Source organism: Chlorocebus sabaeus, chromosome 20 (assembly GCF_047675955.1).
Source record: "Chlorocebus sabaeus isolate Y175 chromosome 20, mChlSab1.0.hap1, whole genome shotgun sequence".
Classification (NCBI taxonomy): domain Eukaryota; kingdom Metazoa; phylum Chordata; class Mammalia; order Primates; family Cercopithecidae; genus Chlorocebus; species Chlorocebus sabaeus.
This window is the reverse complement of record NC_132923.1, coordinates 27,380,351-27,408,154: the sequence shown is the minus strand read 5'-3', so window position 1 is coordinate 27,408,154 and position 27,804 is coordinate 27,380,351. Positions and strand designations below refer to the sequence as shown.

Sequence of the window (27,804 nt, the reverse complement as noted above, 5' to 3'; positions counted from 1 at the left end):
TGATGAACAGACAGCACCCACTGCCTGCTGTGTCCCATTTAGCAGTGTAATTTGGGTGTGCGTCATAGAATTGTGCACAGGGAGGAAGAAGGAGTTACGTGCTGGATGTATATACTGAATGTGTTTATGTGCTCCTTTGTAGACCTGCACTTTATGCAAACTATATACGTTCAGACAGATCACTGAGTAAACTGAGGTACTGTGAGGGAATTGATGTGTTCGCAGAACGCTGAATGTAATTGAGGAGTCCTGCCAGTTCTATCCCTGATTTAACTCTCTCTAAGCTCATGTCTTTTTGTTTTTTTTTAGACAGAGTCTCACTTTTTTTGCCCAGGCTGGAGTGAAGTGGCATGATCTTGGCTCACTGCAACCTCTGCCTCCACTCCTGGGTTCAAGTGATTCTCTTTCCTCAGCCTCCTGAGTAGCTGGGGTTACAGGCATGTGCCACCACACCTGACTAACTTTTGTATTTTTAGTAGAGGCAGAGTTTCACCATGTTGGCCAGGCTGGTATCAAACTCCTGACCTCAGGTGATCCACCCACCTCGGCCTCCCAAAGTGCTGGGATTACAGGTGTGAGCCACTGTGCCCAGCCCTAAGCTTATGTCTTGAATGGTGTGACCTCAAAGTGTAGTTCAGATTTGAAACAGGTGTATTAGAGCCAACCACCTTGAATGATGTAAATATCCCCAAGTGGCATGAAGTAAATGAGCACATATAGAAAGGGAAATTTTCTTAGGCTTGAAACCACCATTTCCTCAGCAAACCTCCCACCTGAGTGGCACCCAGGGGACATCAAATGAAAGACGATGAAAAGTAACGGATTTGGCCCATGTGCCTCCAAGAGGCCAAATGCAGTCAGAATGAACTGAGATGATCTTCGAACAGATTAGATATTTTAACACCAATTCTCATGCCTCAGAAGCGAGCCTGGCTGCTGGCAGACAACCAACACTGTCATGTTTAATTTTTAGATTTGGCTGTTAAATTTGGCCCTGTGTGAGTCTGTGTTTGATCAGAGTCTATAAGGGTGGAGGATTCCTGCTGGGAAGGCCTGGTTTCTAGCTCAGTGACTTATAGGCTGTGTGACCTTGGACAAGCTATCTCGCCACTGAGAGTCTAATTTCTCGTCTGTACAATGAAGGAAACAACCCCTGGTCTACTTGCCTTGTAGGAAGTCGTGCAGATCAGACGAGATGGTATTTGGGAACTGTGAACACACTACACAAAAGACCAGCATGAGTATGTTCACGAGCACCACACAGTCCTTTCTGCCTTGCTCACTCAATTCTCCATTTACTTTATACACAGTGGACTTTACCCCTCATTCTTGCAGCAAAACCCTTTTGAGAGTATCATTTTAAGAAGTGGATTGACATCACATATGCATAGTTGCCCTATTTATCCTCAGAGTCCTCTGAGATGAGGAAAAGACAAGAATTATTAGGAAAAATAGACCCAGAGAGACGGTAGCCCAAGGGCACAAAGAATTCCCATGCTGATATTCTTTCTTTCCTAGATGACATTGACATCTACATCCAAAGTCAAAGATTCTGGTCAAAAGTTAATCTCTTGGCTGGGCATGGTGGTGCACATAGTGGTTCCTGTAGTCTCAGCTACTTGGGAAGCTGAGGTGGGAGGATCACTTGAGCCCAGGAAGTCAAGGTTACAGTGGGCCGTGATCACGCCACTGCACTATAGCCTGAGTGACAGAGCAAGAGACTGTCTCAAAAAAAAAAAAAAAAAAGAAAGAGGCCGGGCGCGGTGGCTCAAGCCTGTAATCCCAGCACTTTGGGAGGCCGAGACGGGCGGATCATCAGGTCAGGAGATCGAGACCATCCTGGCTAACATGGTGAAACCCCGTCTCTACTAAAAAATACAAAAAACTAGCTGGGCGAGGTGGCGGGCGCCTGTAGTCCCAGCTACTCGGGAGGCTGAGGCAGGAGAATGGCGTAAACCCGGGAGGCGGAGCTTGCAGTGAGCTGAGATCCGGCCACTGCACTCCAGCCTGGGCCACAGAGCGAGACTCCGTCTCAAAAAAAAAAAAAAAGAAAGAAAGAAAAGAAACTACATCTTTATTATATTGCAGCAAGTCTGAAACACCACTGCTTCTAAGACACGATTTTTTTTAATGTGTCACAAAGAAGGAAAAAGCTCTATCCCTTGAAACATAACACAATGCTTCCTTACTGTGTCAATTTTAAGAAACGTCTTGATTTCATAGACGTTAGATGTGGAAAAAATACGCAACTTGGAATAGATGACATGCAGTGTGTTTACCTCTCCCCAAAAATAAAGCTTTTTCCTTTTGGTCCTGACGCATTATCAGATTAACAAACTTCAAAACTGTTGTATTTTTTTTGTCTTAGCTCCTTGACGTTGTACATGTTATGCAATCATGCTTTCACGTGGGTTAAGGGGGAAATTAATTCTATTTTTCTTATGGATACAGTAATACAAAGTACCTATGGGCTTGAATATAGTTTTAGGTAAGTGCAGATTGTAAAATACTTGTCAGAGCCAAAATCATCACTAATTCCATGGTCTGTTGTTTATTACCAGATTTAAAGGAGGAAAAAATGCTTAAGGGCATTTGGCACATCAACTGTGTTTTCTTTGTTCTGAGTAGAACTGTTTGTTGTTGTTGTTTTACTTAATGCTTGATTTGATTGTTTTGTTTTTATCCCATTTATTTTTAGCTCAGGTAAAAACTCTGAGTTTCCCATTGCACAGACGAATCAGGGATGAATAGGCTCAAGTGAGAGCACATCACCTGCCTCGGCCAAATATAATATTTTCATAAAATGCAATTGGGAATTCGTAGTCTTTCTGAGTGGAAAGGAGCATAAGAAACACAGGGAAATAGGGCCAGGTGCAGTGGCTCATGCCTGTAATTCCAGCACTTTGGGAGGCCAAGGTAGGAGGATCACAAGGTCAGGAGTTTGAGACCAGCATGGCTAACATGGTGAAGCGCCGTCTCTACTAAAAATATAAAAATTAGCCTGGTGTGGTGGCGGGCGCCTGTAGTGTCAGCTACTTGGGAGGCTGAGGCAGAAGAATTGCTTGAACCCGGAAGGCAGAGGTTGCGGTGAGCCAAGATGGTGCCACTGCCCTCCAGCCTGGGCAACAGAGCGAGACTCCGTCTCAAAAAAAGAAAAAAAAAAAAGAAAAAGGAAAAAAAAAAAGAAACACAGGGAAATAGAAATACATACCACTTCTGTGATGAGGCTTTGTAAATTTTTTGTGGACTAAGGCTTCCATTTAGAACATACTTCCATTTAGAATGTCCTCGTTCATAAATGCTACACTTTAGAATAAGAAAAACTCCACCTATTTCTAGCTTGTTCCTTAGTTACCTTCCCACATTCCTCTGCTCCATAAGGATATTACTTAAACATAACAACAAAGAGAGTCATACACAAAAATGATTTCTAGGGACTAGACCGTGGCTGGGTGGAAAGGAATGATCCAAATCATTGTAGTTCTTCTACTCGGCTCATAATCATCAGCTCCCTGCCGGGGGTCCCAGGGCCCATTTCTGAGAGGATGAGCATCAGTAGCCATGTGCTGGGCAGGAAGTGGGTGGGAAACTCTTAATGTTTGATCACTGCTAATGCACATTTTGCCCACTGTTCTCTCCCCTGCAGTCTGAGTACCACTATGAGTACACCGCGTGTGACAGCACGGGTTCCAGGTGGAGGGTCGCCGTGCCGCATACCCCGGGCCTGTGCACCAGCCTGCCCGACCCCGTCAAGGGCACCGAGTGCTGTAAGCAGCTGTCCTGCTCAGGGCCTCCCTGTCACTCAGCTTTGGTCTCTCCCCCAAGTCTCCTGCCATCCAATCTGGGCCCTTCCTGGCAGAGCAGCTGCATTAAGGAATCAGATCTTTTCCCCAATTAGTCCCCACATCCCAGACCCTTATGAGATTTGGTGCAGAAGTATTTCATGAATGCAAACTGGATATCTGAATTTGCTTTCATTTTTTAAAGGAATTTAAATCCCATCAGTGGATACAGCATAAGCAACGCCAGCTGTGTGCACTCAGATATTCTTTTCTGTTTGCATACATTTTCATTTTGCCTGTGTATGTCTCTCCAATCTACACTCACTCATCAGCTACAATCAGTCATTAGGAAAGATTGAGATTTGCTGTCATTCTTAAAAAGGAAGTCAGAGAGGTTAAATTTCTGCAGAGACATCCTTTAAAATGCTCCAGGCATCACTTCAGGGGACAAGAATCTTCCTGACTGTGGATCTGATTGTGCAATAGGAAAGGCAGTGGCTTGCTGCAGCCCCAGCGCCTGCCTCTGTGATTCTGCAGTCACAACTTTTCTACAATTGGCAGCTTTTTCCCCTGCATTATTATTTTAGGAATGCAAAGGGAATAACAAGAAAAACCAGGCACTAGATTTAAGGAATTATGTGAAGAGTTGGAAAGGAGTTTGAAGATATTTAAATTCTCAAATCAGCTTAGTACAGTGCCTGGTTGAGTAAGTGAGCAAATAAATACTTGTTAAATTAATGACTGGATATTGCTGAGACCTGAGCAGAACTGAGATGTGACTAGTGGAAACAAATGAGCCATCTTCACTGAACTCTGCTGAACTCTGCCGACTTCAGTGAATCCCACTATGTGTAAGCACCATGATGTGCACATGCAGTGTGAACTGCAAAGACAAATAAGGCCCAGTCTCTGCTTTCAGAAGCTTAGGTGGTGGAAAGTGCAGACATTCATTCATTCACTCATTGTTTCAGAAACATTCATGAAGCTCCCAGTCTGTGCCAGTCACTGAGCCAGCCATCCCCGGAGGAGTGCAGAGCCTAGTGTAGTTTCTCATATATGATATGAGAAAGAATGAGAGTTACAAATATTTAGGGATCAGGCATAGCTGGGAGGGCATAGCTGGGAGGGCAAAAGCTTAGATGTGTATGAAGAGTGACACATTTGAGGAAGAGCTTGTGGTCCAGGGTAGAGGCAACACAGAGAAGGTGATGGATGGGGTTGAGGTGGAGAAAGATTTGTAGTGGGAGGTCAAGCTGGGAAGTTAAGCTGGAGGGAAACCATGGAAAACTGAGTGCCAGGCCAAGAGCATACTTCTAGAACCAAAAGGGAGTGCCTGTTTATTTTTTTAAATAAGGAGAGTAATAGTATATATGTGTTTTACATTTTATTTTTTTAAAGACAAGGTCTCACTCTGTTTCCTAGGCTGAAGTACAGTGACGCAATCGTAGCTCTGTGTAGCCTTGACCTCCTGAACTTAAGCAATTTTCCCACCTCAGCCGATTGAGTAGCTAGGATTACAGGCACAAGCCACCACTCCCAGCTACTTTAAACATTTTTTTTTTTTTTGTAGTGACAGGGTCTCACTGTGTTGCCCAGGTTGGCCTCAAACTCCTGGGCTCAAGTGATCCTCCTGCCTTGGTCTCTCAAAATGTTGGGTTTACAGGCATGAACCATCGGGCCTGATCATATCAGTGTTTTAAAAAGGTACCTCTGACCACAGAATGAGCAAAAATAAGAATAGGGAACTATTTAGGAGGATATTGCAATGATTGAGTTAACAGGTCATGAGACTCCCACCTAGCATGGTGACAGTACAACCAGAAAGGCAGAGGCCAGAGGCTCAAGGGAGAAATTCAAGGCTGAAGAGCCATATGTCATTCAGAGGGGTCAGCACAAGAGACCTTGGCATCCTCTTCACCACAGAGCTCTCAGAATGGTCAGGGCACCTCTCCAAAGGAAATGAGTGCCAGGGACAAGCCCAAAGTCCCACAGCAAGGCAGAGTATCCATGGCCCTAGATCTATTTTTTTTTTTTTAATAACAGCTTTATTGGTATATAATTTATATGCCGTGAAATTCATTCCTTTAAGGATAAAATTCAGTGGTTTTTGGAATATTCACAGCAACCATCATCACTCTTATTTCACATTTTAATCATCCTACAAAGAAACCTCATACTATTAGCAATCTCTCCCCAGGCCCCTCCCTGCAGCCCCTGGCAACCACAAATCTACTTTCTGTCTCCATGGCTTTGCCTCTTTTGGCCATTTCATACAAATAGAATCACACATAGCAAGGAATATCACCGCTGAAAAAAAAATTTTGTTTTAAGAAAAATAAAATAAAATCACACAGTAAATGCCATGGCCCTAAACCTTAGTGGGCCAAACTCCTAGATCCCAACCCATCACTCCTCCCTTCAGTTGCTCGCAGCCCACGCACTTCTGGGGCTGCCGTGACCTCACTGCCCCGCCTTGTCTCTGCCGTTTTCCAGCTTTCTCTTGCAACGCCGGGGAGTTTCTGGATATGAAGGACCAGTCGTGTAAGCCATGCGCTGAGGGCCGCTACTCCCTCGGCACAGGCATTCGGTTTGATGAGTGGGATGAGCTGCCCCATGGCTTTGCCAGCCTCTCAGCCAACATGGAGCTGGATGACAGTGCCGCTGAGTCCACCGGGAACTGCACTTCGTGAGTTTGTACACACACCCACCCCATCCCCAGCCCACTGGGGAAGGAGCTGCAGGGCACACTGGGCAGCCTCCTCCATGGCCCCTCAGGCTAGGCAGGGAGGATGGAGGGAAGAGGAAGCCAGGCTGCCAGGGTGAGGCCTGTAGCCATGCCCACAGGACCGGTGGATGTGACTCTACCTGGCCCACTCTTAACTGGCCTAAACTTACCAGTGATGGACAGGCATTTGTGGGAGGTAAAAAACATGGGAAAATAAGAGAGTGGACAAGGGGACAAGGGTTAAATGGCCCAGTCTATTTAAAACAAACCCAACTGGAGCTGGGCACAGTGACGTGCCCCTGTAATCCCAGTACTTTGACAGGCTGATGTGGGAGGATTGCCTGAGACCAAGAGTTTGAGACCAGCCTGGGAAACATAGCGAGACCCCATCTCTACAAAAAGTTAAAAAATTTGCCAGGTGTGGTGGTGCATGTCTGTAGTCCCAGCTACTCAAGAGGCTGAGGCAAGAGGATGACTTGAGCCCAGAAATTCAAGGTTAGAGTGAGCTATGACCACACCACCATACCCCTGGATAACAGAGCAAGACCCTGTCGCAATTAAAAACAAAAACCGGCCAGGTGCGGTGGCTCATGCCTGTAATCCCAGCACTCTGGGAGGCCAAGGCGGGTGGATCGATCACCTGAGGTCAGGAGTTCAAGACCAGCCTGGCCATGGTGAAACCCCGTCTCTACTAAAAATACAAAAAATTAGCCTGGCATGGTGCAGGTGCCTGTAATCCCAGTGACTCGTGAGGCTGAGGCATGAGAATCGCTTGAACTGGGAGGCAGAGGTTACAGTGAGCGGAGATCGCACCATTGCATTCCAGCCTGGGTAACAAGAGCAAAACTCCGTCTTAAAAAAAAAAAAAAAAAAAAAAAAAAAAAAAGGAAAAGAAAAACGAAAACCAAAAAAACACAACTGGATTTCCACCACAGAATTTTGGATCAGCCAATATACTTTCTCAGCTTAACTGGAACACAATATGCAAAGCTTGGGTATTTTCCCGGCTTGGGTGCTAACTTTTTTTTTTTTTTTTTTTGAGACAGAATCTCACTCTGTCACCCAGGCTAGAGTGCCGTGGTGCCATCTCAGCTCACTGCAACCCTCAGCTCCCAGGTTCAAGCAATTCTCCTGCCTCAGCTTCCTGAGTAGCTGGGATTACAGGTGTGTGCCATAATGCCCAGCTAATTTTTTTGTATTTTTTTAGTAGAGATGGGGTTTCACCATGTTGGCCAGGCTGGTCTCAAACTCCTGACCTCAGGTGATCCACCCCCCTCAGCCTCCCAAAGTGCTGGGATTCCAGGCATGAGCCATTTTGGGTGCTAACTGCTAAAACTGATTCTGTCTAGCCTTTGCTCAGTGCTGGCTGAAATCTTCCAAACGCTGTGAGACCCCAGTAACTAGAAAATTTTCTTGGAAAGCTCAGTCCAGGGTGCTTGGAGAACTGGATATCTATTTCAGATATGTATTTTGTAGGCCAGGCACTATTCTGGATGCTTTACGTATATTATTTTCTCTAATTCTCACAAGAACCCTGTGAAATAGGCATTACTATTTCTATTACAGAGACGAGGAACTGGAAGCTCAGCAAGGTTATGACCTGCCCTTTGTTATCTGGCTTACAGCTGTCGAGACTGAAATTCAAACCCAAGCTTCCACTGCTCCATAATGCCACATTCAAATAACATTTATTACGGGCAAGGCAATATTGGGTCTTAGGGAGCGAAAATAGGGGCGATATGGGGATGTGAAAGGCAGTCATATTGTTCCTTATTAAATATTGACAGTGAATACAGGAGGAAAGTAAATGAAAGTTTCATTTATACCCAAACAATCAAACGGATGAAAAGGACTCAAGAATTGTATTACACTTGGATTTCTAAAAACTGGGAGCAATGTCTCCCATTCCTATACTTAAATCTTGTCTAAGCTAAGCAGTGGCTATTTAATCTGTAGTCCGATTTTAATGTTATGTTATTTTAGAGTTCAATTTGAAGTGTCAAATTCATTAGCATGACAACACTGGAGGCAGAGATAAAGCTAGAGAGCTTTAAAGCTGGAAGGAGCAGGAATGTGCGGGTTAAAACAACCAACCCCCATTTGAGTCCTAATGGAGACTGTCATTAGGCCCTGGACAAGGTGCAGACCTGGCTCAGTCAGTTCCTAGCCATGTAAAGGAAGGATGTATTCTCGCTCTGGGGACTGCACCGAGAGTCCAGAAATCATTATCTCTCAGCGAGCCAGGATGTGGGCGGGTTAATAACAACTTGTGTTTCCACGGCACGGACTATTTCAGGGCCTGCGTCTTAAGGCATCTCACGACATCCCTGGGAGGGAGGAAGAGGATATTTCTCCCTCAATGGAGAGGAAATGGCCATCTGGAGAGGTTTTTGTGGTTTTCCCGTCATCCCTCAGAAAGGCAATAATTGAGCTGATACCTAGAGCGCAAGTATTTGGCTTTCCTATTGAGCTGTGCAACTACCCAAATCCTGCCTGCTCTGCCTCAGGAGACTCCAAGCTGGTCTCCTGCTTCCATTCCAAGCCTCCTCCAGGCCTGTCCACTCAGCAAGAGCCAGATTCATCTTTCTTTTTTTCTTTTCTTTTGTTTCTTTCTTTCTTTTTTTTTTTTTTAGAAACAAAGTCTCACTCTGTCACCCAGGCTGGAGTGCAATGGCCCAATCACAGCTCACTGCAGCCTCAACCTCCCCGGGCTGAAACCTTCCTCCCACCTCAACCTCCCACACAGCTGGGACTGCAGGCACACGCCACCACACCTGGCGAACTTCTTATTTTTTCTAGAGACGGGGTCTCAGTACGTTGCCTAGGTTGGACTCAAACTCCTGGGCTCAAATGATCCTTCCACCTCAGCCTCCCAAAGTACTGGGATTACAGGTGTGAGCCACTACACCCAGCCTCATCTCCTTAAATCCGGTCACAATAATTTCCTGCTAAAAACCCTAGATTCAATGGCTACCAATTGCTTTTGGGACAATGTCCACTACCTTCCCACAGCCTGCAGGGCCCTGCTGCCCTGCCCTCTGCCCGTTTCCCCAGCCTCTCCCAAGTACCTTCTGTCTTCGCTTGCTGTGTTCCAGCCACACTGACCATCGCACTCCTTACCTTCAGGGCATTTAAACATGGGACTCTCTGTCCCCTCTTCTGTGACTCCTACTTAACCCTCACGTCTCTACCTAAAAATCATTTCCTCAAAGAAACCATCCCTGACCCCATAGACTCCTGTTACACGCTCTTGTATCATCCTGCATTTCTCCAATGGCACTTATCACCGTCATTCCTATGTGACTGTGTGATTAGTTAAGCTGCTGTCTCCTCAACTAGAAAGCGAATGCAAGCCCCAAGCGGGAAAGGATCATACTTGTCTTGTTCATCACTGTGTCTCCAGCATCTAACATAGTGTCTGGCCCAAAATAGACAAAATAAATAATTGGGGACAAAACAGACCAGCTGAATGGAGTCTCCATGGCAGGATCCTGAGCCTTCAGGGATCCTCCATGGGTCGTGGGTTGATGTTCCAGGGCTAAGGTACTGGCAACAGTCTGAGATCAGAGACTAGCATAAGCTAAGGGAACAGGAGTGACGTGGGAGCAGTAGAAAGAATGTCATATATTAGTGGGAAAGATTGAGCAGACGCTCAAAGACTGTGACAGTGAAACAAGAATGAGAGAGAAATGTAAACATTAAAAATGAAAAACATTATATGCAGATCACAACTGGATGACCTAGGGTAAGTTTCCTAAGCACTTCTGGGTTTCAGTTTCTTCATTCTACAAATGATGATAAAAATAGTACTCTAATAGATTGAGGTAAGGATCGATGAGATGATACTTGTAAAGAATTTAGAGCGATGCCTGACACTAGAAATCAATCAAAACATGTTCTTATTATTGAATATGAAATGTCTTCACCAGGGGCAACTCTGACAAAAATCAGAATTGTGATGCACTTTGCAAATGTAACCCACTTATGGCATCTTTTTAATTATTCATCAAACTTCAAGAGTTATTTATAGCTGACGTCGTTGAGCACATGAGCATTAAAGGTTATCTCTTTCCACAAGGAGAAATCAATGCTATTAAGTTAGCTGGAATATTTTGGATAAGCTCATGTTATATGTTTTCGTTTTGAGAATAACACTGACTGTCAAAGAGCTGAAAATAACCATGTTGTCCTGGCAAACACAGGGGGGAAATCTGTGGACTAATCTGAGGTTCCTTTAACTGGCTATTATTATTATTATTATTATTATTATTATTATTATTATTTTGAGATGGTGTCTCGCTTTATCACCCAGACTGGAGTGCAATGGCACTCAGCGCACTGCAGCCTCCGCCTTCCGGGTTCAAGCAATTCTCCTGCCTCAGCCTCCTGAGTAGCTGGGATTACAGGCATGCGCCACCACACCCAGCTAATTTTTGCATTTTTAGTAGAGATGGGGTTTTACCATATTGGTCAGGCTGGTCTCCATGGTCTCGAACCCCTGACCTCAGGTGATCCCTGCCTCAGCCTCCCAAAGTGTTGGGATTACAGGCGTGAGCCACCATGCCCACCCAACTGACCATTACCAAGCAACTGGAAACCTGGCCTGGTCTCAGGCAAAACAGTGCAATAATGTGATGGTGTTTGATTACCTGTTTCCACGTTCAACTCTTTAACCCCGCAAGTCCCCATTATGTGCCAGGCCCAGACTGGTACTGGGAATACTTTAGTGAGCAAGGTAAATTTGATCTCTTCCCTCACATAATATTGGCAACAATTTTAAGGTCTGACAGTTTCAAATTTGGAGAGGATGTGGAGCAACAGGAACAGTGCAGCAGTCATTGGTAAATGGGAGGCTCACATACAGTTCTCCTCCCAGGCATTCTACTCAGACATGTGCCTAAGGAGACAGGAACACAGCAGAATGTGCACACGAAACTGCAAACAATCCAAATGTCCATCAATGAGTGATGCACAAATAAATATGGTAGAGTCATGCAAAGGAATGTTATGCAGTAGTAAAGACGAAGCCAGAAGAGCTGGATGTGTGAATATGGATGAATCTCACAGTTAGTATATTGAAGTCCCTCCCTTCCCAAAGTGAGTTTCAGAGCCTGTAAATATAATACCATTTATGTGAAGCTTTAAAACATGCGAAGCACTACTGTACAGTATATTGTTTAGAGATACATACCTGTAGAAAACCGCGTGCGCATGTTAAACACCAGATTCAGGAAAGTGGTCACTTGGCCATGGGGAAGGCAGTGTGTTCCAGGAAAAGGCTCAGATGAGGTTAGCGGAGGGTACACAGAGGCTTCTGCTGTGTTGAATTTCTTAAGCAGGGTGGTGGGTCGGTGAATGTTCATTATACTGTTGTATAGGTCTTAAATATTTCATAATATACTAAAAATAAATAAAATATCATGGGATTATGGCTATGAGAAGGGGAGCAAAGAGAACTAAGGGCACCCATAGCAGAAGCAGATAGAATCAAGGAAGACTTTTTAGATTAAGTGGCATTTAAGACAGTGTAGGAGTTAAACCGAGAGAGAGGAGGAAGTTTGTTCCAGGAAGAGGGAAGAGGATGTCAGGAGGCCCAGAGGTAAGAGAAAGTTTGGCAGAGGAATTGAAAGAAATGTCATAGAGTTGGAGTATAAAGAGTGCATCAGGAATCTGTACCCTATCCTAAGGGCCACAGAGAGTCAGTCCCAGGGGTTTTAATTTGAAGCAAGGGAGTGCCATGGTCAGATGTCTATCCGGAGGATCTGTCTGCTGGGCTGCAGCATGGAGAGGGCTAGGAGGATGCGGGACTGGCTTCAGGGAGACAAGTTTGGGGGCTAGTTTGTAGATGGTGTGGTGGTGAGCACAGGGAGAGCACAGGGTGGATAGAGTGAACACGTATTTAGGAGACAAAATAGACATGACCAGGTCGGCTGTCTCCGGGGTTCTCTGGCCCTCCCCCTTTCCATAAAAACCATTTACATGTGGCATCTTTATAGCAGACATTTCTAGAAAAACAGGTGGACTAGACTGGGTGGATGTCTAAGTTCTGAAGAATGTCTGTGTCTACTGAGTTATTTGACAGCTTTAGAGTTTGGCAGACTGGATCTCAGCCCTGCCACTCGCTGGCTTCATAATATTGGGCTTGGCACTCTCCAAGCCCCAGTTTCATTGTCTCTTAAACAGGAAAAACAATTCCTCTTATTGATGAAAAGAAATCACGAATATAAAGCACATAGTGCAATGCCTGGAGGTAGTAAGCAACCAATAAATGTCACCCCTCCCTGAGTGGGTGCAGTGGCTCACGCCCATAATCCCAGCCCTTTGGGAGGCCGAGGTGGGTGGATCACTTGAGGTCAAGAGTTCGAGACCAGGCTGGCCAACATGGTGAAAACCTGTCTCTACTAAAAAAAAATACAGAAATTAGCCGGGTGTGGTGGTGCATGCCAGTAATCCTAGCTACTCGAGAGGCTGAGGCAGGAGAATCACTTGAACCCGGGAGGCAGAGGTTGTGGAGAGCTGAGGCCACGCCACTGCACTCCAGCCTGGGAGACAGAGCAAGACTCTGCCTCAAAAAAAAAAAAAAAAAAAGTTATCCCTCCCCAACTTCACCTGCCACCCGTATCCCAGGTAGTTCTGCACAATGTGGAGGCAAGCCTGCTTGTCTTCCTCACCTGTCTGCCTTCCTCTTCTTAGCTGCGCTCCAGGTCCTTAACCTACCTGAGAGCTTCTTTTGTCTTTCTTCACTGAGCATTTTCAGGTCCGAGTTTCAGTTTGTGAATCACAAGCCTGAAGATTCCCAAAGACCCAGCAGAACATGAGACCTGCACATGGCACAAAGCCTGGTGGGCTGTGCTCCTGCCTGTAAACCTGGTTCCTGTTCCTTCACAGGTCCAAGTGGGTTCCCCAGGGCGACTACATCGCCTCCAACACGGACGAATGCACAGCCACACTGATGTACGCCGTCAACCTGAAGCAATCCGGCACTGTTAACTTCGAATACTACTACCCAGACTCCAGCATCATCTTTGAGTTTTTTGTAAGCCCCTGGCCAAGGTGGAGGGTGGGAGCTAAAGTCTCTCTGGGGCTCAGATCCATTTGAGGAATCCACCGTGAGTGTAGCCCTGCTTGGGAAATCACTGTTGTTTTCCCTCTGGAGAGAGCTGTGGGCAAAATCAGCTGAGGCCCCAGGAGGCAAGGAGAAAAGGCAAAAGTGAAAGGACTCTTGGGGGAAGAGCTGTCTGGGAGATTTCTAAGTGTTTTATCCGGCTCAGACATGAACACAGCACATTTGACTTACAAGTTATTTCTTTGGTGTCAATGCTCATTTTGTGTGTGTGACTAATTCCTGCCCTACTTTGAGGCTCATGTGTTTTGAGTTCAGTCCCTAAAGGAAATTGGCAACTCTTCCCATATAAAGAAGGGCCCTCTGGAGGACTGGTGCAATGTGGGGAAAGATATCCATTTCCTTAGAAAGCTGAGACTCTGGTTCCAAACTCTTTTATGTCAGGTTCAGAATGACCAGTGCCAGCCCAATGCAGATGACTCCAGGTGGATGAAGACCACAGAGAAAGGATGGGAATTCCACAGTGTGAGTATCACACCAGCCTTCTCCCAGAAATCCCAGAAAAGGGACCCAGGGGCCTTCCTCAGAGAGTGCTTCCTCCCAGTCTGAGCCTCCACGCTGATGTCCCTGGAGGGCAGGAGTGTGATATGATGAAGATGCTGTAGTTGCTGTCCTCTAGCATTGACAGAATATGGGTGGGAGCTGACTTGTCGCTTCTATGGCTTGACTCCAAAGACCAGCAGCTTTCCAGCTTTAAGACTGGGCCTTCTGGGGAGGGGGGCTGTCTCCTGCAAAACCACAGAAGAATGAGGGAGTTCCAGTCACCCTATTGTCAGGATCCTCAGGTCTCTTTACTGGTTTCACCATAAGAGATGCTCGTGGTATATGTGATCCAGGGAGCAGCGGAAGGGTTGTAAGAGGAGGCTTAGAAAGAGAGAGGAGCTGTGCTAAGTTGGGAGGAAGGGCAGAGCTGAGGACGAGGAGGAAGAGGGTCAGAAGAAGCATTACCATGCAGTTAGTAAGAGGAGTCGTCCCAACAAGAGGCTATACCAACAGATTAGCGAGATTTCTCTCTGTGATGAATGAATGCTCCTGTTTGTGGTTTTTAGGTGGAGCTAAATCGAGGCAATAATGTCCTCTATTGGAGAACCACAGCCTTCTCAGTATGGTCCAGAGTATCCAAGCCTGTGCTGGTGAGAAACATCGCCATAACAGGTACTGAGACCGGGGTTACTGACTCCCTGGGTTCTTGATTTTGCAGTCTCCTGGGGACTCAGTCTCCAGGCTGAATCCTTGCTTTTCTGACTCTTCCTCCTCCCTAGGGGTGGCCTACACTTCAGAATGCTTCCCCTGCAAACCCGGCACGTATGCAGCCAAGAAGGGCTCCTCTTTCTGCAAACTTTGTCCAGCCAACTCTTATTCAAATAAAGGAGAAACTTCTTGCCACCAGTGTGACCCTGACAAATACTCAGGTGATGTTTCTGAGGGTGGGAGGAGTTTGGGGATAGAGGGTACCACCAAAACATACAAGGAGAAACCAGGGAATAGAGCCATCCTTCTGGTCGAGCTGAGGATGATGATTCTTAAACCCTTCCTTTCTGGATCCTGGAATACCCTTGCCAATCCATATATCCATTAATCACTCTGTCTTTTTTTTTTTTTTTTTTTTTTGAGATAGGGTCTCACTTTATCACCCAGGCTGGAGTACTGTGGTACAATCATGGCTCACTGCAGCCTCAAACTCCCCATCCCAAGCAATCCTCCTGCCTCAGTCTCCTGAGTAGCTAAGACTACAGGCGTGCCCCACCACACCCAACTCATTTTTTATTTTTATTTTTATAGAGACAGGGGTCTTGCTAGTTGCCCAGGCTGGTCTTGAACTCCTGGGCTTAAGTGATCCTCCTGCCTCAGCCTCTCAAGCTGTGAGCCTATAATCCCAGCACTTTGGGAGGTCGAACCGGGAAGATCAACTGGGCCTGGGAGGTTGAGGCTTCAGTGAGCCATGATCGCACCACCGCTCTATAGCATGGGCGACAGAGTGAGACCCTGTCTCTAAAAAAATGAAATAAAAATGGATCATTCAATAAATATTGAGTCTCTCCTGTCTGCCAGGCCCTATTCTACGTACTTGGGCTACATCAGAACAAAACAGACAGAGGTCCCTGTTTTTATGGGGTTTACATTCGGGGATGTGGGGAAGAGAGACAATAAACAAAAAGAAACAGACGACACATATATAATACATTATATAGTATGTGGGATGGTAAAAAGTGCCATGGTGTCATGTCAAAAGGAAAAAGCAGCTCAGAGCTAGAGGGGTTAGGAAAGCTAAGGAAAGGGTTGCAATCTTTCTGTTGCTGTTGTAGAAACAGGGTCTCACTGTGTTGCCCAGGCTGGTCTCGAACTCCAGGCCTCAAAGTGATCCTCCTGCCTCAGTCTTCCAAAGGGCTGGGATTACAGACATGAGACACTGTGCCCGGTCCAGTCATTTTTTAAGTGGTGAATTTTTATTTATATTTATATATATATATATTTATTTATTTATTTTTGAGATGGAGTTTCACTCTTGTTGCCCAGGCTGGAATGCAATGGCATGATCTCAGCTCACCACAACCTCCGCCTCCTGGGTTCAAGCAATTTTCCTGCCTCAGCCTCCCGAGTAGCTGTGATTACAGGCATGTGCCACTATGCCTGGCTAATTTTGTATTTTTAGTAGAGATGGGGTTTCACCATGTTGACCAGGCTGGTCTCGAACTCCCAACCTCAGGTGATCTGCCCACCTCGGCCTCCCAAAGTGCTAGGATTATAGGTGTGAGCCACTGCACCTGGCCAGTGGTGAAATTTTAAGTGAAACATTGTATAAGATTATAATATAGTCCAGGGGTGGTGGCTCTCACCTGTAATCCCAGCAGTTTGGGAGGCCAAGGCAGGGGAATCACTTGAGGTCAGGAGTTCAAGACTAGCCTGGCCAACATGTCAAAACCCCATCTCTACTAAAAACACAAAAATTAGCTGGGCGTGGGGGCATGTGCTTGTAATTCCAGCTACTCAGAAGGCTGAGGCTGGAGAATCACTTGAACCCGGGAGGTGGAGGTTGCAGTGAGCTGAGATCACACCACTGCACTCCAGCCTGGGTGACAGAGCAAGACTCAGTCTCAAAAAAAAAAAAAAAAAAAAAAAAGATTATAATATAAACAGTAGATACAGTAGAGTTAAAATGTATAAATTTATACATGTTAACATATAACAATTATTATCAAAGTTAATTTCATGAGCCTATATTGAGGAACAAAAACATTTTGATAACAAGATCTGAAGATGCAAATTACAATCTTGTATCAGCCTGAGCGCATTCGTTGAAGTCCAATCAGGCATTTTGGGAAATCTAGGGTTCCTCAGAACACAATTTGCAAACCACTGCTCTGAGGGAAAGTAAGGGGACAGCTGGAAGCAGCCTGTTTTTACAGTTTGAGGATAGCTTCCTAAAGCATTCCAATTTGAAAAATAGGACGTGGTCATCTGAGGCAGTTCCAGGGGATATCGAGGCTCTGGTGTGAGATGGGCAGTGCCAGCGGATGACTTTCTGCTCAGGCAGTCCAGACATTGGTATGAGGGCCAATCTCCAAGACAGGTTCTGAAACAAACAAGAAGGGAGAGAGAAACAGTCCCATCTTCTCCCCTGGAAACACTCACAACTATTCTACTTTTCCTTTCTTACACAGTTTAAATGTAAACCCAGCACGCGGCCCTCTTTCAAACAGACCCACCTGTCCCTACAAAGACATGCCAAACTTCACACAGGTGTTGAAGTATGTGTTTGCTCAGCCAAGACCAGTCACTGACCTTGTGAATTGCTTGTTTCTACACTATTCCTAAAACAAAAGTCATATTTACCTACACAGATCTTGCCAAATGAGTGCAGTTTTCAACCAAAACAGACATCTTTAGGTCTTGGGGGAAGTTTTTATCTGTAAGTCTAGATCCCTGTTTTTCCATTTGCATTTTTTATTCCTCTTCCCCACTCTGCTTCTATCAACAGCAACCTTTGTTAGTCTAAATCTCTGGCTCCCTTTACTGGTCCAGCAGTTGGGCAAGGGTTTGAATGGCAAGGTGGTTCTAGTAAAACTGCATAGGAGTGTTTTGATCAACTCTATGTAAGCTGATTTTTATCCAGAGTGATGTTATAAAAGCATTAGGTTGGGAGTCTGAATTCTTGGAATCTATTTTCCTTCTGCCACTGATTTCTCAGTGTGCCCCATTGACTGATAAGTGAATTTTTTCTTTTTTCTTTCTTTCTTTCTTTTTTTTTTTTTTTTTCCCCTGAAATGGAGTTTCCCTCTTGTTGCCCAGGCTGGAGTGCAATGGCACGATCTCAGCTCACTGCAACCTCTGCCTTCCCGGTTCAAGTGATTCTCCTGCCTCAGCCTCCTGAGTAACTAGGATTACAGGCGCCCACCACCACGGCCGGCTAATTTTTTCCATTTTTAGTAGAGACGGGGTTTCACCATCTTGGCCAGTCTGGTCTTGAGCTCCTGACCTCAGATGATCCACCTGCCTTGGCCTCCCAAAGTGTTGGGATTACAGGCGTGAGCCACCTCACCTGGCCAGTGAGTTTTTACTATGAGGAACATGGTCAACTTGTTGACAACTTCACCATCTTGGGGTACAAAGAGAGTCATATTTCTTTGAGACTTGACTCTTCCAGAATACAGGGTCAGTGAGAGACTGGGAAAATGCAGGGAGACTCTGATGATAGCCTATGATAGACTGTGTGTGCAGGGAGTGACAGAAGGTCCATGCATTTACAAATATATTCTGAGTGCCTGTCAGTTGCCAGTGTCCATTCAGTACTGAAGCCCTCAGAAGAAATGTTTTACTTTGATAAAACAGATCCCAGTGAGAACATTGTACTCCTGGAGGCAGGGGGCGGGGTGGGAGGATATTGAAAGATGGAAGCAGGTGCAGAAAGAGTAGTTGGAGCCCCTGAGATAAATTTTATTTTCTTCCAGTTTTGCCCAGGGCCAATCCTACTTAAGTCACTTTTCACTCCCTCAACCAAACATAGAGGCCCATCTTCCAAACTTGACTGGTATCCAATTTAAACACCTTGATGAAACCCAAGCTGGGAAAGGAGGTCAGTCTCAGCATCTTGGTTAATCATTTATTAAAACCACCTTAACAGAGATCAGTGTGTAAATAGCTGAGCCATTTTTGCTAAAACCCAGAGCTAGGATGTCAGGTTGGGCAAATATTTGACAAGCAGAGAAAGGTCTTGGTGCAGAATGCATTTTCTAACACATAACTTGTACTTTTCTAGACCTAGGAATTGGCACCTCCCCATGTTTTCAGCCTCTCTCCCTCCCCACATTGTTCCTGGCCAAGTCAGTCAAAAGCAGGAGTCCACGGGTCCCTCTGTGCTGAATTATGCATCTTGTTCTAGGTAGAGAGAAACATCTCTTTTTTTCAGATTTTCAAAAGAGTTTTTAAATTCAAAACAAGTTAAACCCACTGCTTTGAAGAGAGAGTCAAGCACAATGGCTCCTGCCTATAATCTCAGCACTTTGGGAGGCTGAGGCGGGAGAATTGCTCGAAGCCAAGAGCTCAAGACCAGCTTGGGCAACATAGCGAGACTCTGTCTCTACCAAAAAAAAAAAAAAAAAAAAAAGAAAAAAAAAAAGAGAGAGAGAGAAAAAAAAGAAAACAAACCCATGTGATGGGAAGAATGAAAAAAAATAAAAATAAAAAATGAATAGAGATTCATAGATGTAGTTCTCGCTATCCAGATGTTCAAGGGTTAAAGCAGAGCTAACATAGACATGAGGAGAACATTCAGACAGCAGAAGAAAACTGATAGTTCACATTTTTCTGTTTCTTTCCCTCCCTCCCTCCCTCCCTCCCTCCCTCCCTCCCTTCCTTCCTTCCTTCCTTCCTTCCTTCCCTCCTTCCTTCCGAGTCTCTCTCTATTGCCCAGGCTGGAATGCAATGGCATGATCATGGCTCACTGCAGCCTCAACCTCCTAGGCTCAAGCGATTCTCCTGCCTCAGCATCAAGGAGCTGGGACTACAGGCCTGCAGCACCATGCCTGGCTAATTTTTGTATTTTTTGTAGAGGCAGCGTTTGCCATGTTGCCCAGGCTGGTCTTGAATTCCCGGGCTCAAGAGATCCTAAAGTGCTGGGATTACAGGCATGAGCCACCATGCCCAGCAGTTAACATTTTTCGTTAGGTATAAATCAAGAGTTAAAGATAGTGCTGGGCCGGTGCGGGAGGCTGGAGAATCACCTGAGCCCAGGAGTTTCAGGCTGCAGTGAGCTAAGATTGCACCACTGCAGTTCAGCCTCAGCAACAGAACAAGACTCTGTCTCTAAAAAATAGCAGCAATAAAATAATAATAAAGAGTCCAGGTACGGTGGCTCACACCTGTAATCTCAGCACTTTGGGAGGTCGAGGAGGGCACATCACCTGAGGTCAGGAGTTCGAGACCAGCCTGACCAACATGGAGAAACCCCCTCTCTACCAAAAATACAAAATTAGCCTGGCATGGTGGCTCATGCCTGTAATTCCAGCTACTTGAGAGGCTGAGGCAGGAGAATTGCTTGAACCTGGGAGACGGAGGTTGTTGTAAGCCAAGATCGCACCATTGCACTCCAGCCTGGATGACAAGAGTGAAACTCCATCTCAGTAATAATAATAATAGTGTTGGGATGCTTGGGTTGAGGCAAGTGGAAAGAACCTTGTGTGTTAGGTGGAGTCCAAGGAAATTACAAACCTGATTTGTGTAGAATGGTTGCCTGAAGAAAAGGAAATGTCCAAGGTGGAAGGCCTTCATTCTAGGCATATATTAGAACATTCATAGAAAGACTTGGAATGAGTATGAAAGCAAAGTCATGTTTTACTTCAACACTTCAGGAGTAGAAAAACCACACCCAGCCGGGCGCGGTGGCTCAAGCCTGTAATCCCAGCACTTTGGGAGGCCCAGGTGGGCGGATCACGAGGTCAGGAGATCGACACCATCCTGGCTAACACGGTGAAACCCCGTCTCTACTAAAAAATACAAAAAAACTAGCCGGGTGAGGTGGCGGGCGCCTGTAGTCCCAGCTACTCGGGAGGCTGAGGCAGGAGAATGGTGTAAATCCGGGAGGCAGAGCTTGTAGTGAGCCGAGATCCGGCCACTGCACTCCAGCCTGGGCGACAGAGCGAGACTCCGTCTCAAAAAAAAAAAGAAAAACCACACCCACAGTCGACACTAAGGCACCTGGAAGATGGTGAACTTTCTGAACCTGCCCAGGTTTCAGGGAACTTGGGTTGGCAATGGTTAACCTGAAAGTGGCTGTCTCCATCTACTCTCCTTGCTGGTCCTTTGACCAGGCCACTTCTCCATCCCCTGCCCCATGGGGCAGGAGAGAGGGAGTGGCAAACAGTGGTTTCTCATCAGCACCTGGAAGAGGTGCAAAGGGAAGCCTGAGCGGGGTTGGGGAACTGGAAATGACACTATTGAGGCAAGGGGCAGGGTGAGTGTGCAGGATTTTCTACTTCTGGCAATATCTGTATGGCAATGCACCCAGGGGCTTGGGAGTTACAGGGCCATGAAGAGGCCAGGAGCTCAACTTTCTTATGTAACTCCAAATATTTCTTCTTGCTTTGGCAATTTAGAGAAAGGATCCTCTTCCTGTAACGTGCGCCCAGCTTGCACAGACAAAGATTATTTCTACACACACACGGCCTGTGATGCCAACGGAGAGGTGGGTAGCACAGTCTTGGAGCCCCTTAGCCCCAGATGGACTGTCTCCCACTCCCTGAGCTTTGCCACCATTTGGAGCTTCAGTGGTCAATGACATTGGCGCCAGTTAAAACCCCACAGGCCTCCAGGGTGATCCTAGGGCTAGGTGGGGTGGGGGGCAAAACGAGACCTCTTCATTCATTTTCCGGTCAGAAACTGTTTTTGCAGCATCTGTTTCACAGTTTATGCACGTATGTTCTGTTTCAAAAACCCACTTCACTCTCTCTTGCTTGGTTTCTTCTATTTGCCGAGCCACTCCGGGCAGAACCTGCCTGTCCGTGCACAATGTCCTCCTGGGGCTCTTCAGGCTCGCCCCCTCGGCGCTGCTTTTGTGGGCTGGCACAGGGAATGGATTCCTGCCTATGGTCTGACTTGTTCTGTTTCTGCTGCTTCTCTTTCCTCCAGGCTTTCTGCTTCAGAAAAGAACTTTCCCTCCTCCTAGTCTACACTGTCACTGAGTCAGCAAGCACTTTTTAAGGCTGACTGATGTGTCAGGCCTGGCACTATAGGCCGGGGAGTCAGAAATGACTGAAACAAGCTCCTGCCCCCAGGGAGCTCACCGTCCTGTATGGGAGGCTGCAGAGAGGAGAAAAACAGGTCCAGTCAAGGCAACCAGAGGGATGTGCAGGGAAGTGGGGGAGCCCAGAGGAGGAGCGACCAGGACGTGGGGTGGGGGCCACAGAGAAAGTCTCTCAGAGGTGGTCATTTGTTCATCAGTCAATAAATATTTATCCAGGAGCAACTCTGTGCCAGGCACAGCGCGAGGTGCTAGGTGCTAGGTATGCATCACTTAACAAAACTGAGGGAGCATCTAGCCTTTACAGAGCTTAAGTCTTGTTGGGGAGGGAGTGGAGAGGGAGATAATAGACAACATACGGCTGTATAATATAGCAAATGGTAGTAAGTGGTAGGAAGGAAAAAAATAAACCAGGATTAGAAGAGAGAGAATGACGAAGGGTGGTGCCGCTATTTTAGAAGAGTAGGGATGTCCTCTCTGAGGAGCTGACATTTGAGCAGAGACCTGAAGGAGATGAGGGAGGAGCCATGGAGCTTTCCAGGCAGCAGACACAGCAGGAGAGGAGGCGGCGGCTGGGCCTGGTGGGTGGAGGAACAGTGTAAGTGAGCAGGGAAGGGCTTGAGGGTGCACGGAGAAGGATCTGGCTGAGCTGTCTGTAAGCCAGAGATTCTCAAGGGGATAGAACTAGGAGTTGGGAATTCTGTACTCAGCACTAAGCATGATGCTTGGCTCTTAGGATGCATAAACATTTGCTGACTGGGCGGCTGGCTGAATTCTCCCTTTCCTAACTAAGCATGGGTTAAAGTCTGGTCCTTAACAATGAATATTTTGCATAGTCATCTCTTACCACCACCACCTCCCCCACATATTTGGGGCATCATCCCCTTCCCCAGCAGCCAAGAGAGAATGGCTATGTCTTGTCAGTTGCACCTTAGACTCAGTTCTGTGGTGTCTGGAATTCTGTATGACCTTGTAAACATTATTTTCATTTTCTTGGTCTCAGCCGACTCACTAATAAAAGGCGGACAATTAATCCTGCTGCTCTTCTCCCTCCTGTTCATAACATGTGACTGAATGTGGCTGTCTTTCCTCCCTTCTGCCCCATTCTCTTCCCTCCCTGGGCTCACACCAAGGCCCTCTGGGTCAGTAGTGTGCTTGCTGCCTGCAAGCCCGGGTGTCTGCCTTGGTCTGACCCCTGCCAGGGCCTTTAGATGCTGGCTCAGACCAAAGCCTGCGTTCCCGCCTTGCAGCACAGCCAAGGCCCAGCTCAGAGGAGGAGCACTGAAGCGTGTGCTTTCGGGAGTGCGCATGAATATGCATTCCCCAGCCATTCCTTGCAGACTTCTGCTTTGTTTCTCATTCCCGCACTGGCTCTGCTCAGTCTGGTGATTCAGTTTGTCTTCTGAACAGTCTTCTAAAATCAAGGGAAACACCTTGAGCTGGCTCCTGTGATTATGTTTCTGACCTTGGCTGTGCGTCAGTTGTTTCTCAGGGACCAGGATGGCCCATTCGTTGGGGCCACTGAATGTGCTGCTCCAAGAGCTGGCCCGAGTCAGTTTGCCAGCTCCTGGGACCCTCCTCTCCCTGAGACTCACAGGAGTCAGGTGAGGTTCAAGCCTGGGGCTCTGGCTGCCGCAGCCCTTTACAGGCAGCAGGCTGAGCTGAGCAGGGGAAGGAGGAGCCTAGGGCTCCCCATCATTAAGGCAGTCTGTGTCCCTCCTTCAGGACTTGTTTCTTATCTTGAAAAATATGGACAGAGGCCTTATTCATCCTTCTTTTTCACATGTATGGTATCTGCACAGATCATGTTCACCAACCCCTCAGTGCAACCCATAAGGGCACTTTTTTCTGTGTGACTCGATCTAAGGGCCATGTGGGAAGAATGGAGCTGCCCACCTTCACCCCTGCCTCAGCCAGAGTCTCCTGCGGGTCATCTCCACTTCTGCACCCAATGCAGGGGTCACGTTTCATTCATCTCTGAGACACCAGATCTGGCACATAGATGCATTAGGCTTTCTGTAAACGTTTACCCAATAAATAAAACAGCAAAGAATGCACCCCTCAAAAAATAAGTTGGGACATCTCTGCCACCTCCTCAGTCCCCGGGGGGGCATCTGAGCCACCTCCACCCTGTGCCTTTCTATGTTCTGGGATTTTCACCAGCTGCTTTTCCTGTGACCTTGGTAGCAATAAGATTCTACAGTGGAATCGGAGCTTTCTCTAAGACAACTGGTCCCATATTCTCTGTCATAAAGTCTTCATTAGAGCTATTCCTTGTCACCCAGGCAACATTCATTTGGCAGATAGTGACTGAGCACAACCAGGAATCAGGTACTGCTCTAGGTGCTTGGGATACATCTGTGACCAACACAAAGTTCCCCACCGCGGGGGAGCTCTTATGTGGTCCAGAATCGGGATCTCTGCCCCCAACCCCCATCCTCAAGGCAGAGTCCCAAAGACGTCCTAAATCTCACACAGGCTGAGTTGTGCTTAATCCATTTCTGCAGACACAGCTCATGTACAAATGGGCCAAGCCGAAAATCTGTAGCGAGGACCTTGAGGGGGCGGTGAAGCTGCCTGCCTCTGGTGTGAAGACCAGCTGCCCACCCTGCAACCCAGGCTTCTTCAAAACCAGCAACAGCACCTGCCAGCCCTGCCCATACGGTTCCTACTCCAATGGCTCAGGTAACCGCCTCACCACCCCACTCCCTGCAGCACACCCATCCCCACATCGACTGTGTGGGTGGGCTGCGTGGGCACTCAGAGTGGCCAGCTGAATGCAGACCCCGCCCTTCCAAGGGAGGCAGTAAGGACCAGGCCACCTCTGAGGACTAAATTCAGAAGAGAGGTCAGGGCTGGGCTCGTCTGCAGGTCAGAGTCAGACTTGAGGCCGCCTTCCTTCCTCCTCACTCCAACTGCAAATGTGACTCAGGCCTGAAAGTGCCCAATCCTCAAAGCAGAGCTTCCGGCATATGGCAGAGATGCTGACTAGAAGGCTTAAGGGGCTGGGATGACCAGCTCGACACAACAAAAACCTATAAGCCATGCTGCCTTGGGGTGATTGTGTACCTGTTAATATGAATGCACTTAATGATAATATGATAATAATATGAACTACATGTATCAGACTAGAGATACAGTTAAGTTTTGAAATGAAAATTGGGGTGGGCAAATAGAATGGTTGGCATATTGGAATGAAGGCTTAGTGTTTACGTCTTGAGTTAGTTAAATACATTGTCAGAATGTTTTTGAGTCAACTTGATACAACTTCCTGCAGCAGTGCTCAGCAGCCAGGCTTGTGGGCTGCCCACGACTGTTGCCACTTGTCTGTGTGGCAGCAGCTCCAGTCAGAGTGACTGCAGCCTTCCCGCTGAATGCATGGATCTTGTGGTTCCCCAGATTGTACCCACTGCCCTGCGGGGACTGAACCTGCTGTGGGATTTGAATACAAATGGTGGAACACGCTGCCCACAAACATGGAAACGACCGTTCTCAGTGGGATCAACTTCGAGTACAAAGGCATGACAGGTAATTGCCTCTCCCTGTGCCATGAGCTGTCAGCTCCCTGCACACCCTCAGTTCTTCCAACTTCACATTTCTTCATAATAGTGATGTCTGAGAAAAATAAGCTAACTATGTCATGCATTCCCTTGAAAGTTCCATTCCTCATGGACATATGTTCTGCTAAGACGGCTTTAGAGGAAGGAACAGAGCTAGAAACATGAGCGTGCACTTCAAAGGTCTTGCTCTGAGAGCTTCAGGGTCTTTGACCAAAGTGGCAGGATAAGTAACACGGTTCATGTTCAGTGGTGGTTCTGGGCGCCTCAAAAGATGGTGTCAAACCTCCCTTCCAGAGTGTCGTCTGGGTGCACATTTGCCTTGCACCCAAGTGCACAAGGCATTAACTCTTCCCTTTCCTTTTCAGGCTGGGAGGTGGCTGGTGATCACATTTACACAGCGGCTGGAGCCTCAGACAATGACTTCATGATTCTCACTCTGGTTGTGCCAGGATTTAGGTGAGGAATCCAAAGCACAGGGGAGTCCAGGCCAGCTTGGCCATATCCGATTCCCACATATTTTGGAATCTTGTAGAGGAGAGGCCTTCTGGGATTGTGTTTCATTTCATTTCAAATGTCAGTTGAGAACAGAGGGCACAGTCATATTTGACCAATGTAACCAAATGCTAATCCGTTTTTCAAGTTGCTGTCCGTGTAGATTTACCAACTGCTCTCTCATCCCGTATAGCTTCTCCCTCCATTAGCCACATGCTATTCCAATTTTTTCACCACACAGCATCACTTAAGATTAGAAAAAATAAAATAAAAATAAAAAATAATACAGTCAGAAATGTCCATAGACAGTTCATCTTTATTTGGGGCAAGAAGATTGGGAAGGATTGTTCTTATTATATTTGTCCCCATATCCCAGGAAGACCTAGAGCAACAAGAAAATTTATTTCCCACTAAACAAACACACAAACACACCTCCTGGCAGTGTGGTGTGGTGGAAGGAACACTGGACTGGAAGACAGGGCACTTGTGCTTTGCCGTTTACTGGCTGTGCGACCTTGGGAAAAGTCACTTCACCTGTTCAGGCTTCGGGACCCTCATCCATAAAACCAGTGTGTGATTTAGGACTCACTGAGGTTGAGATGGTTTTTCTAGCCCACAGGTTAACACAACTGCATAGAGATAAGCTGAGAACTGGAGGCCCTCAGAATTCAGGAAATGGCTAAAGCCAAAAGGAAAGCCGTGAATGAACTTCCAAGGCCAAAGTGAACTCTTCTGCCCATATGTGCTTTAAGATAAGGGGCAGCCACTGAATGTGCTTCCCCAGTGCCAATCTGACGCCTTCATTCCCTCCTTCGAGGTCCCTGCTTCCCATCCCTGGGATGGTGCTCAGTTTGCCTTCCCTTAACATACATTACTCAGAGCTGGCCAGATAAAGCCTGTGTTTGCAAGGCAAGCAAACTTTTTAGGCTTTTTTGGAATAACACTCAAAAGTACTTTCCAATTTGCAAATCTCATCATCACAGTAAAGTGCCGCCTCATCCCCACTACCACCCCAGTCTGCCTGGGCATGGCTGTCTTTCCCAAAGGAGGACCAAACTGAGGACTTTGCTGGATCCCAAATTCCGCTCCTTTAACCCCGGCAAATCTCCCCAGTGCTGGAGAGCGAGCTGCTGAGCAAGTGTCGACAATTTACAGTCTTAGGACGGAAGTGCTTCTCAAACTTAAATGTGCGCACGAATCGCCTGGGAATCTATTAACATGCAGATTCCGATTCACTGGCCTGGGAGAAGCCTGAGGTTCTGCAGTTCTAATAAACTCAGGGAGATAGCCGAGCTGCTGGTCTGTAGACCATATTCTGCTAGTGAGGTGATACAGCATTTTGTAAAGGACCACCACATCTGTCATGCATTCAGGTCTGCCTGCAATGATGGCAGGTAGGTGAGAAAGATATTTCATCACTTCCATTTCACAGATGAGGAAACTGTGGTTTGGCTAGGTCAAGGTCACATAGCTAGGAGGGCACAACTGGATTTAGTCCACACACTTTCCATCATACTCAGAACCTAATCCTGTCCCGCGGCAGACCGTCTGCTGTTGTCTGGGCTCTTCAGTAAGCACTGCCTGGCCTCTAGAACTGACTTTTAATTTCTGCCCCTATAGACCTCCGCAGTCAGTGATGGCAGACACAGAGAATAAAGAGGTGGCCAGAATCACATTTGTCTTTGAGACCCTCTGTTCTGTGAACTGTGAGCTCTACTTCATGGTGGTACGTTTTCCTTTCTTTGCCCACTAGAGGGCTTTCAGGGGAGGGTTAGCCCCGTCTGCCCCATTGGTGTGTCCACGTGACTGACACCCCCCTTGTAGTGATTCCACAGAGGAAAGGCCCAGACTGACCGGCAGGGACTTCACAGTTTAACAAGGGTCTC

The 27,804-nt window shown here is 46.8% G+C and overlaps 1 protein-coding gene across 3 annotated transcripts in view; it reads left to right on the top strand.

Moving 5' to 3' along the window:
• The window catches only part of LOC103224299 (endosome/lysosome-associated apoptosis and autophagy regulator 1), an 89,447-nt gene that overhangs the window by 46,520 nt on the left and 15,123 nt on the right, over positions 1-27,804 (top strand). For 2 of the 3 annotated variants that reach the window (XM_073008514.1, XM_073008515.1), the window contains exons 2-12: positions 3,647-3,767; positions 6,276-6,468; positions 13,396-13,543; positions 14,015-14,095; positions 14,680-14,785; positions 14,893-15,042; positions 21,223-21,311; positions 24,374-24,551; positions 25,266-25,394; positions 25,792-25,882; positions 27,539-27,644. In XM_073008514.1, the coding sequence (XP_072864615.1) occupies positions 3,647-3,767; positions 6,276-6,468; positions 13,396-13,543; positions 14,015-14,095; positions 14,680-14,785; positions 14,893-15,042; positions 21,223-21,311; positions 24,374-24,551; positions 25,266-25,394; positions 25,792-25,882; positions 27,539-27,644 (1,392 nt within the window). The remainder of the gene's footprint in view (positions 1-3,646; positions 3,768-6,275; positions 6,469-13,395; positions 13,544-14,014; positions 14,096-14,679; positions 14,786-14,892; positions 15,043-21,222; positions 21,312-24,373; positions 24,552-25,265; positions 25,395-25,791; positions 25,883-27,538; positions 27,645-27,804) is intronic. The other variant, XM_037998155.2, reaches the window with a different exon arrangement.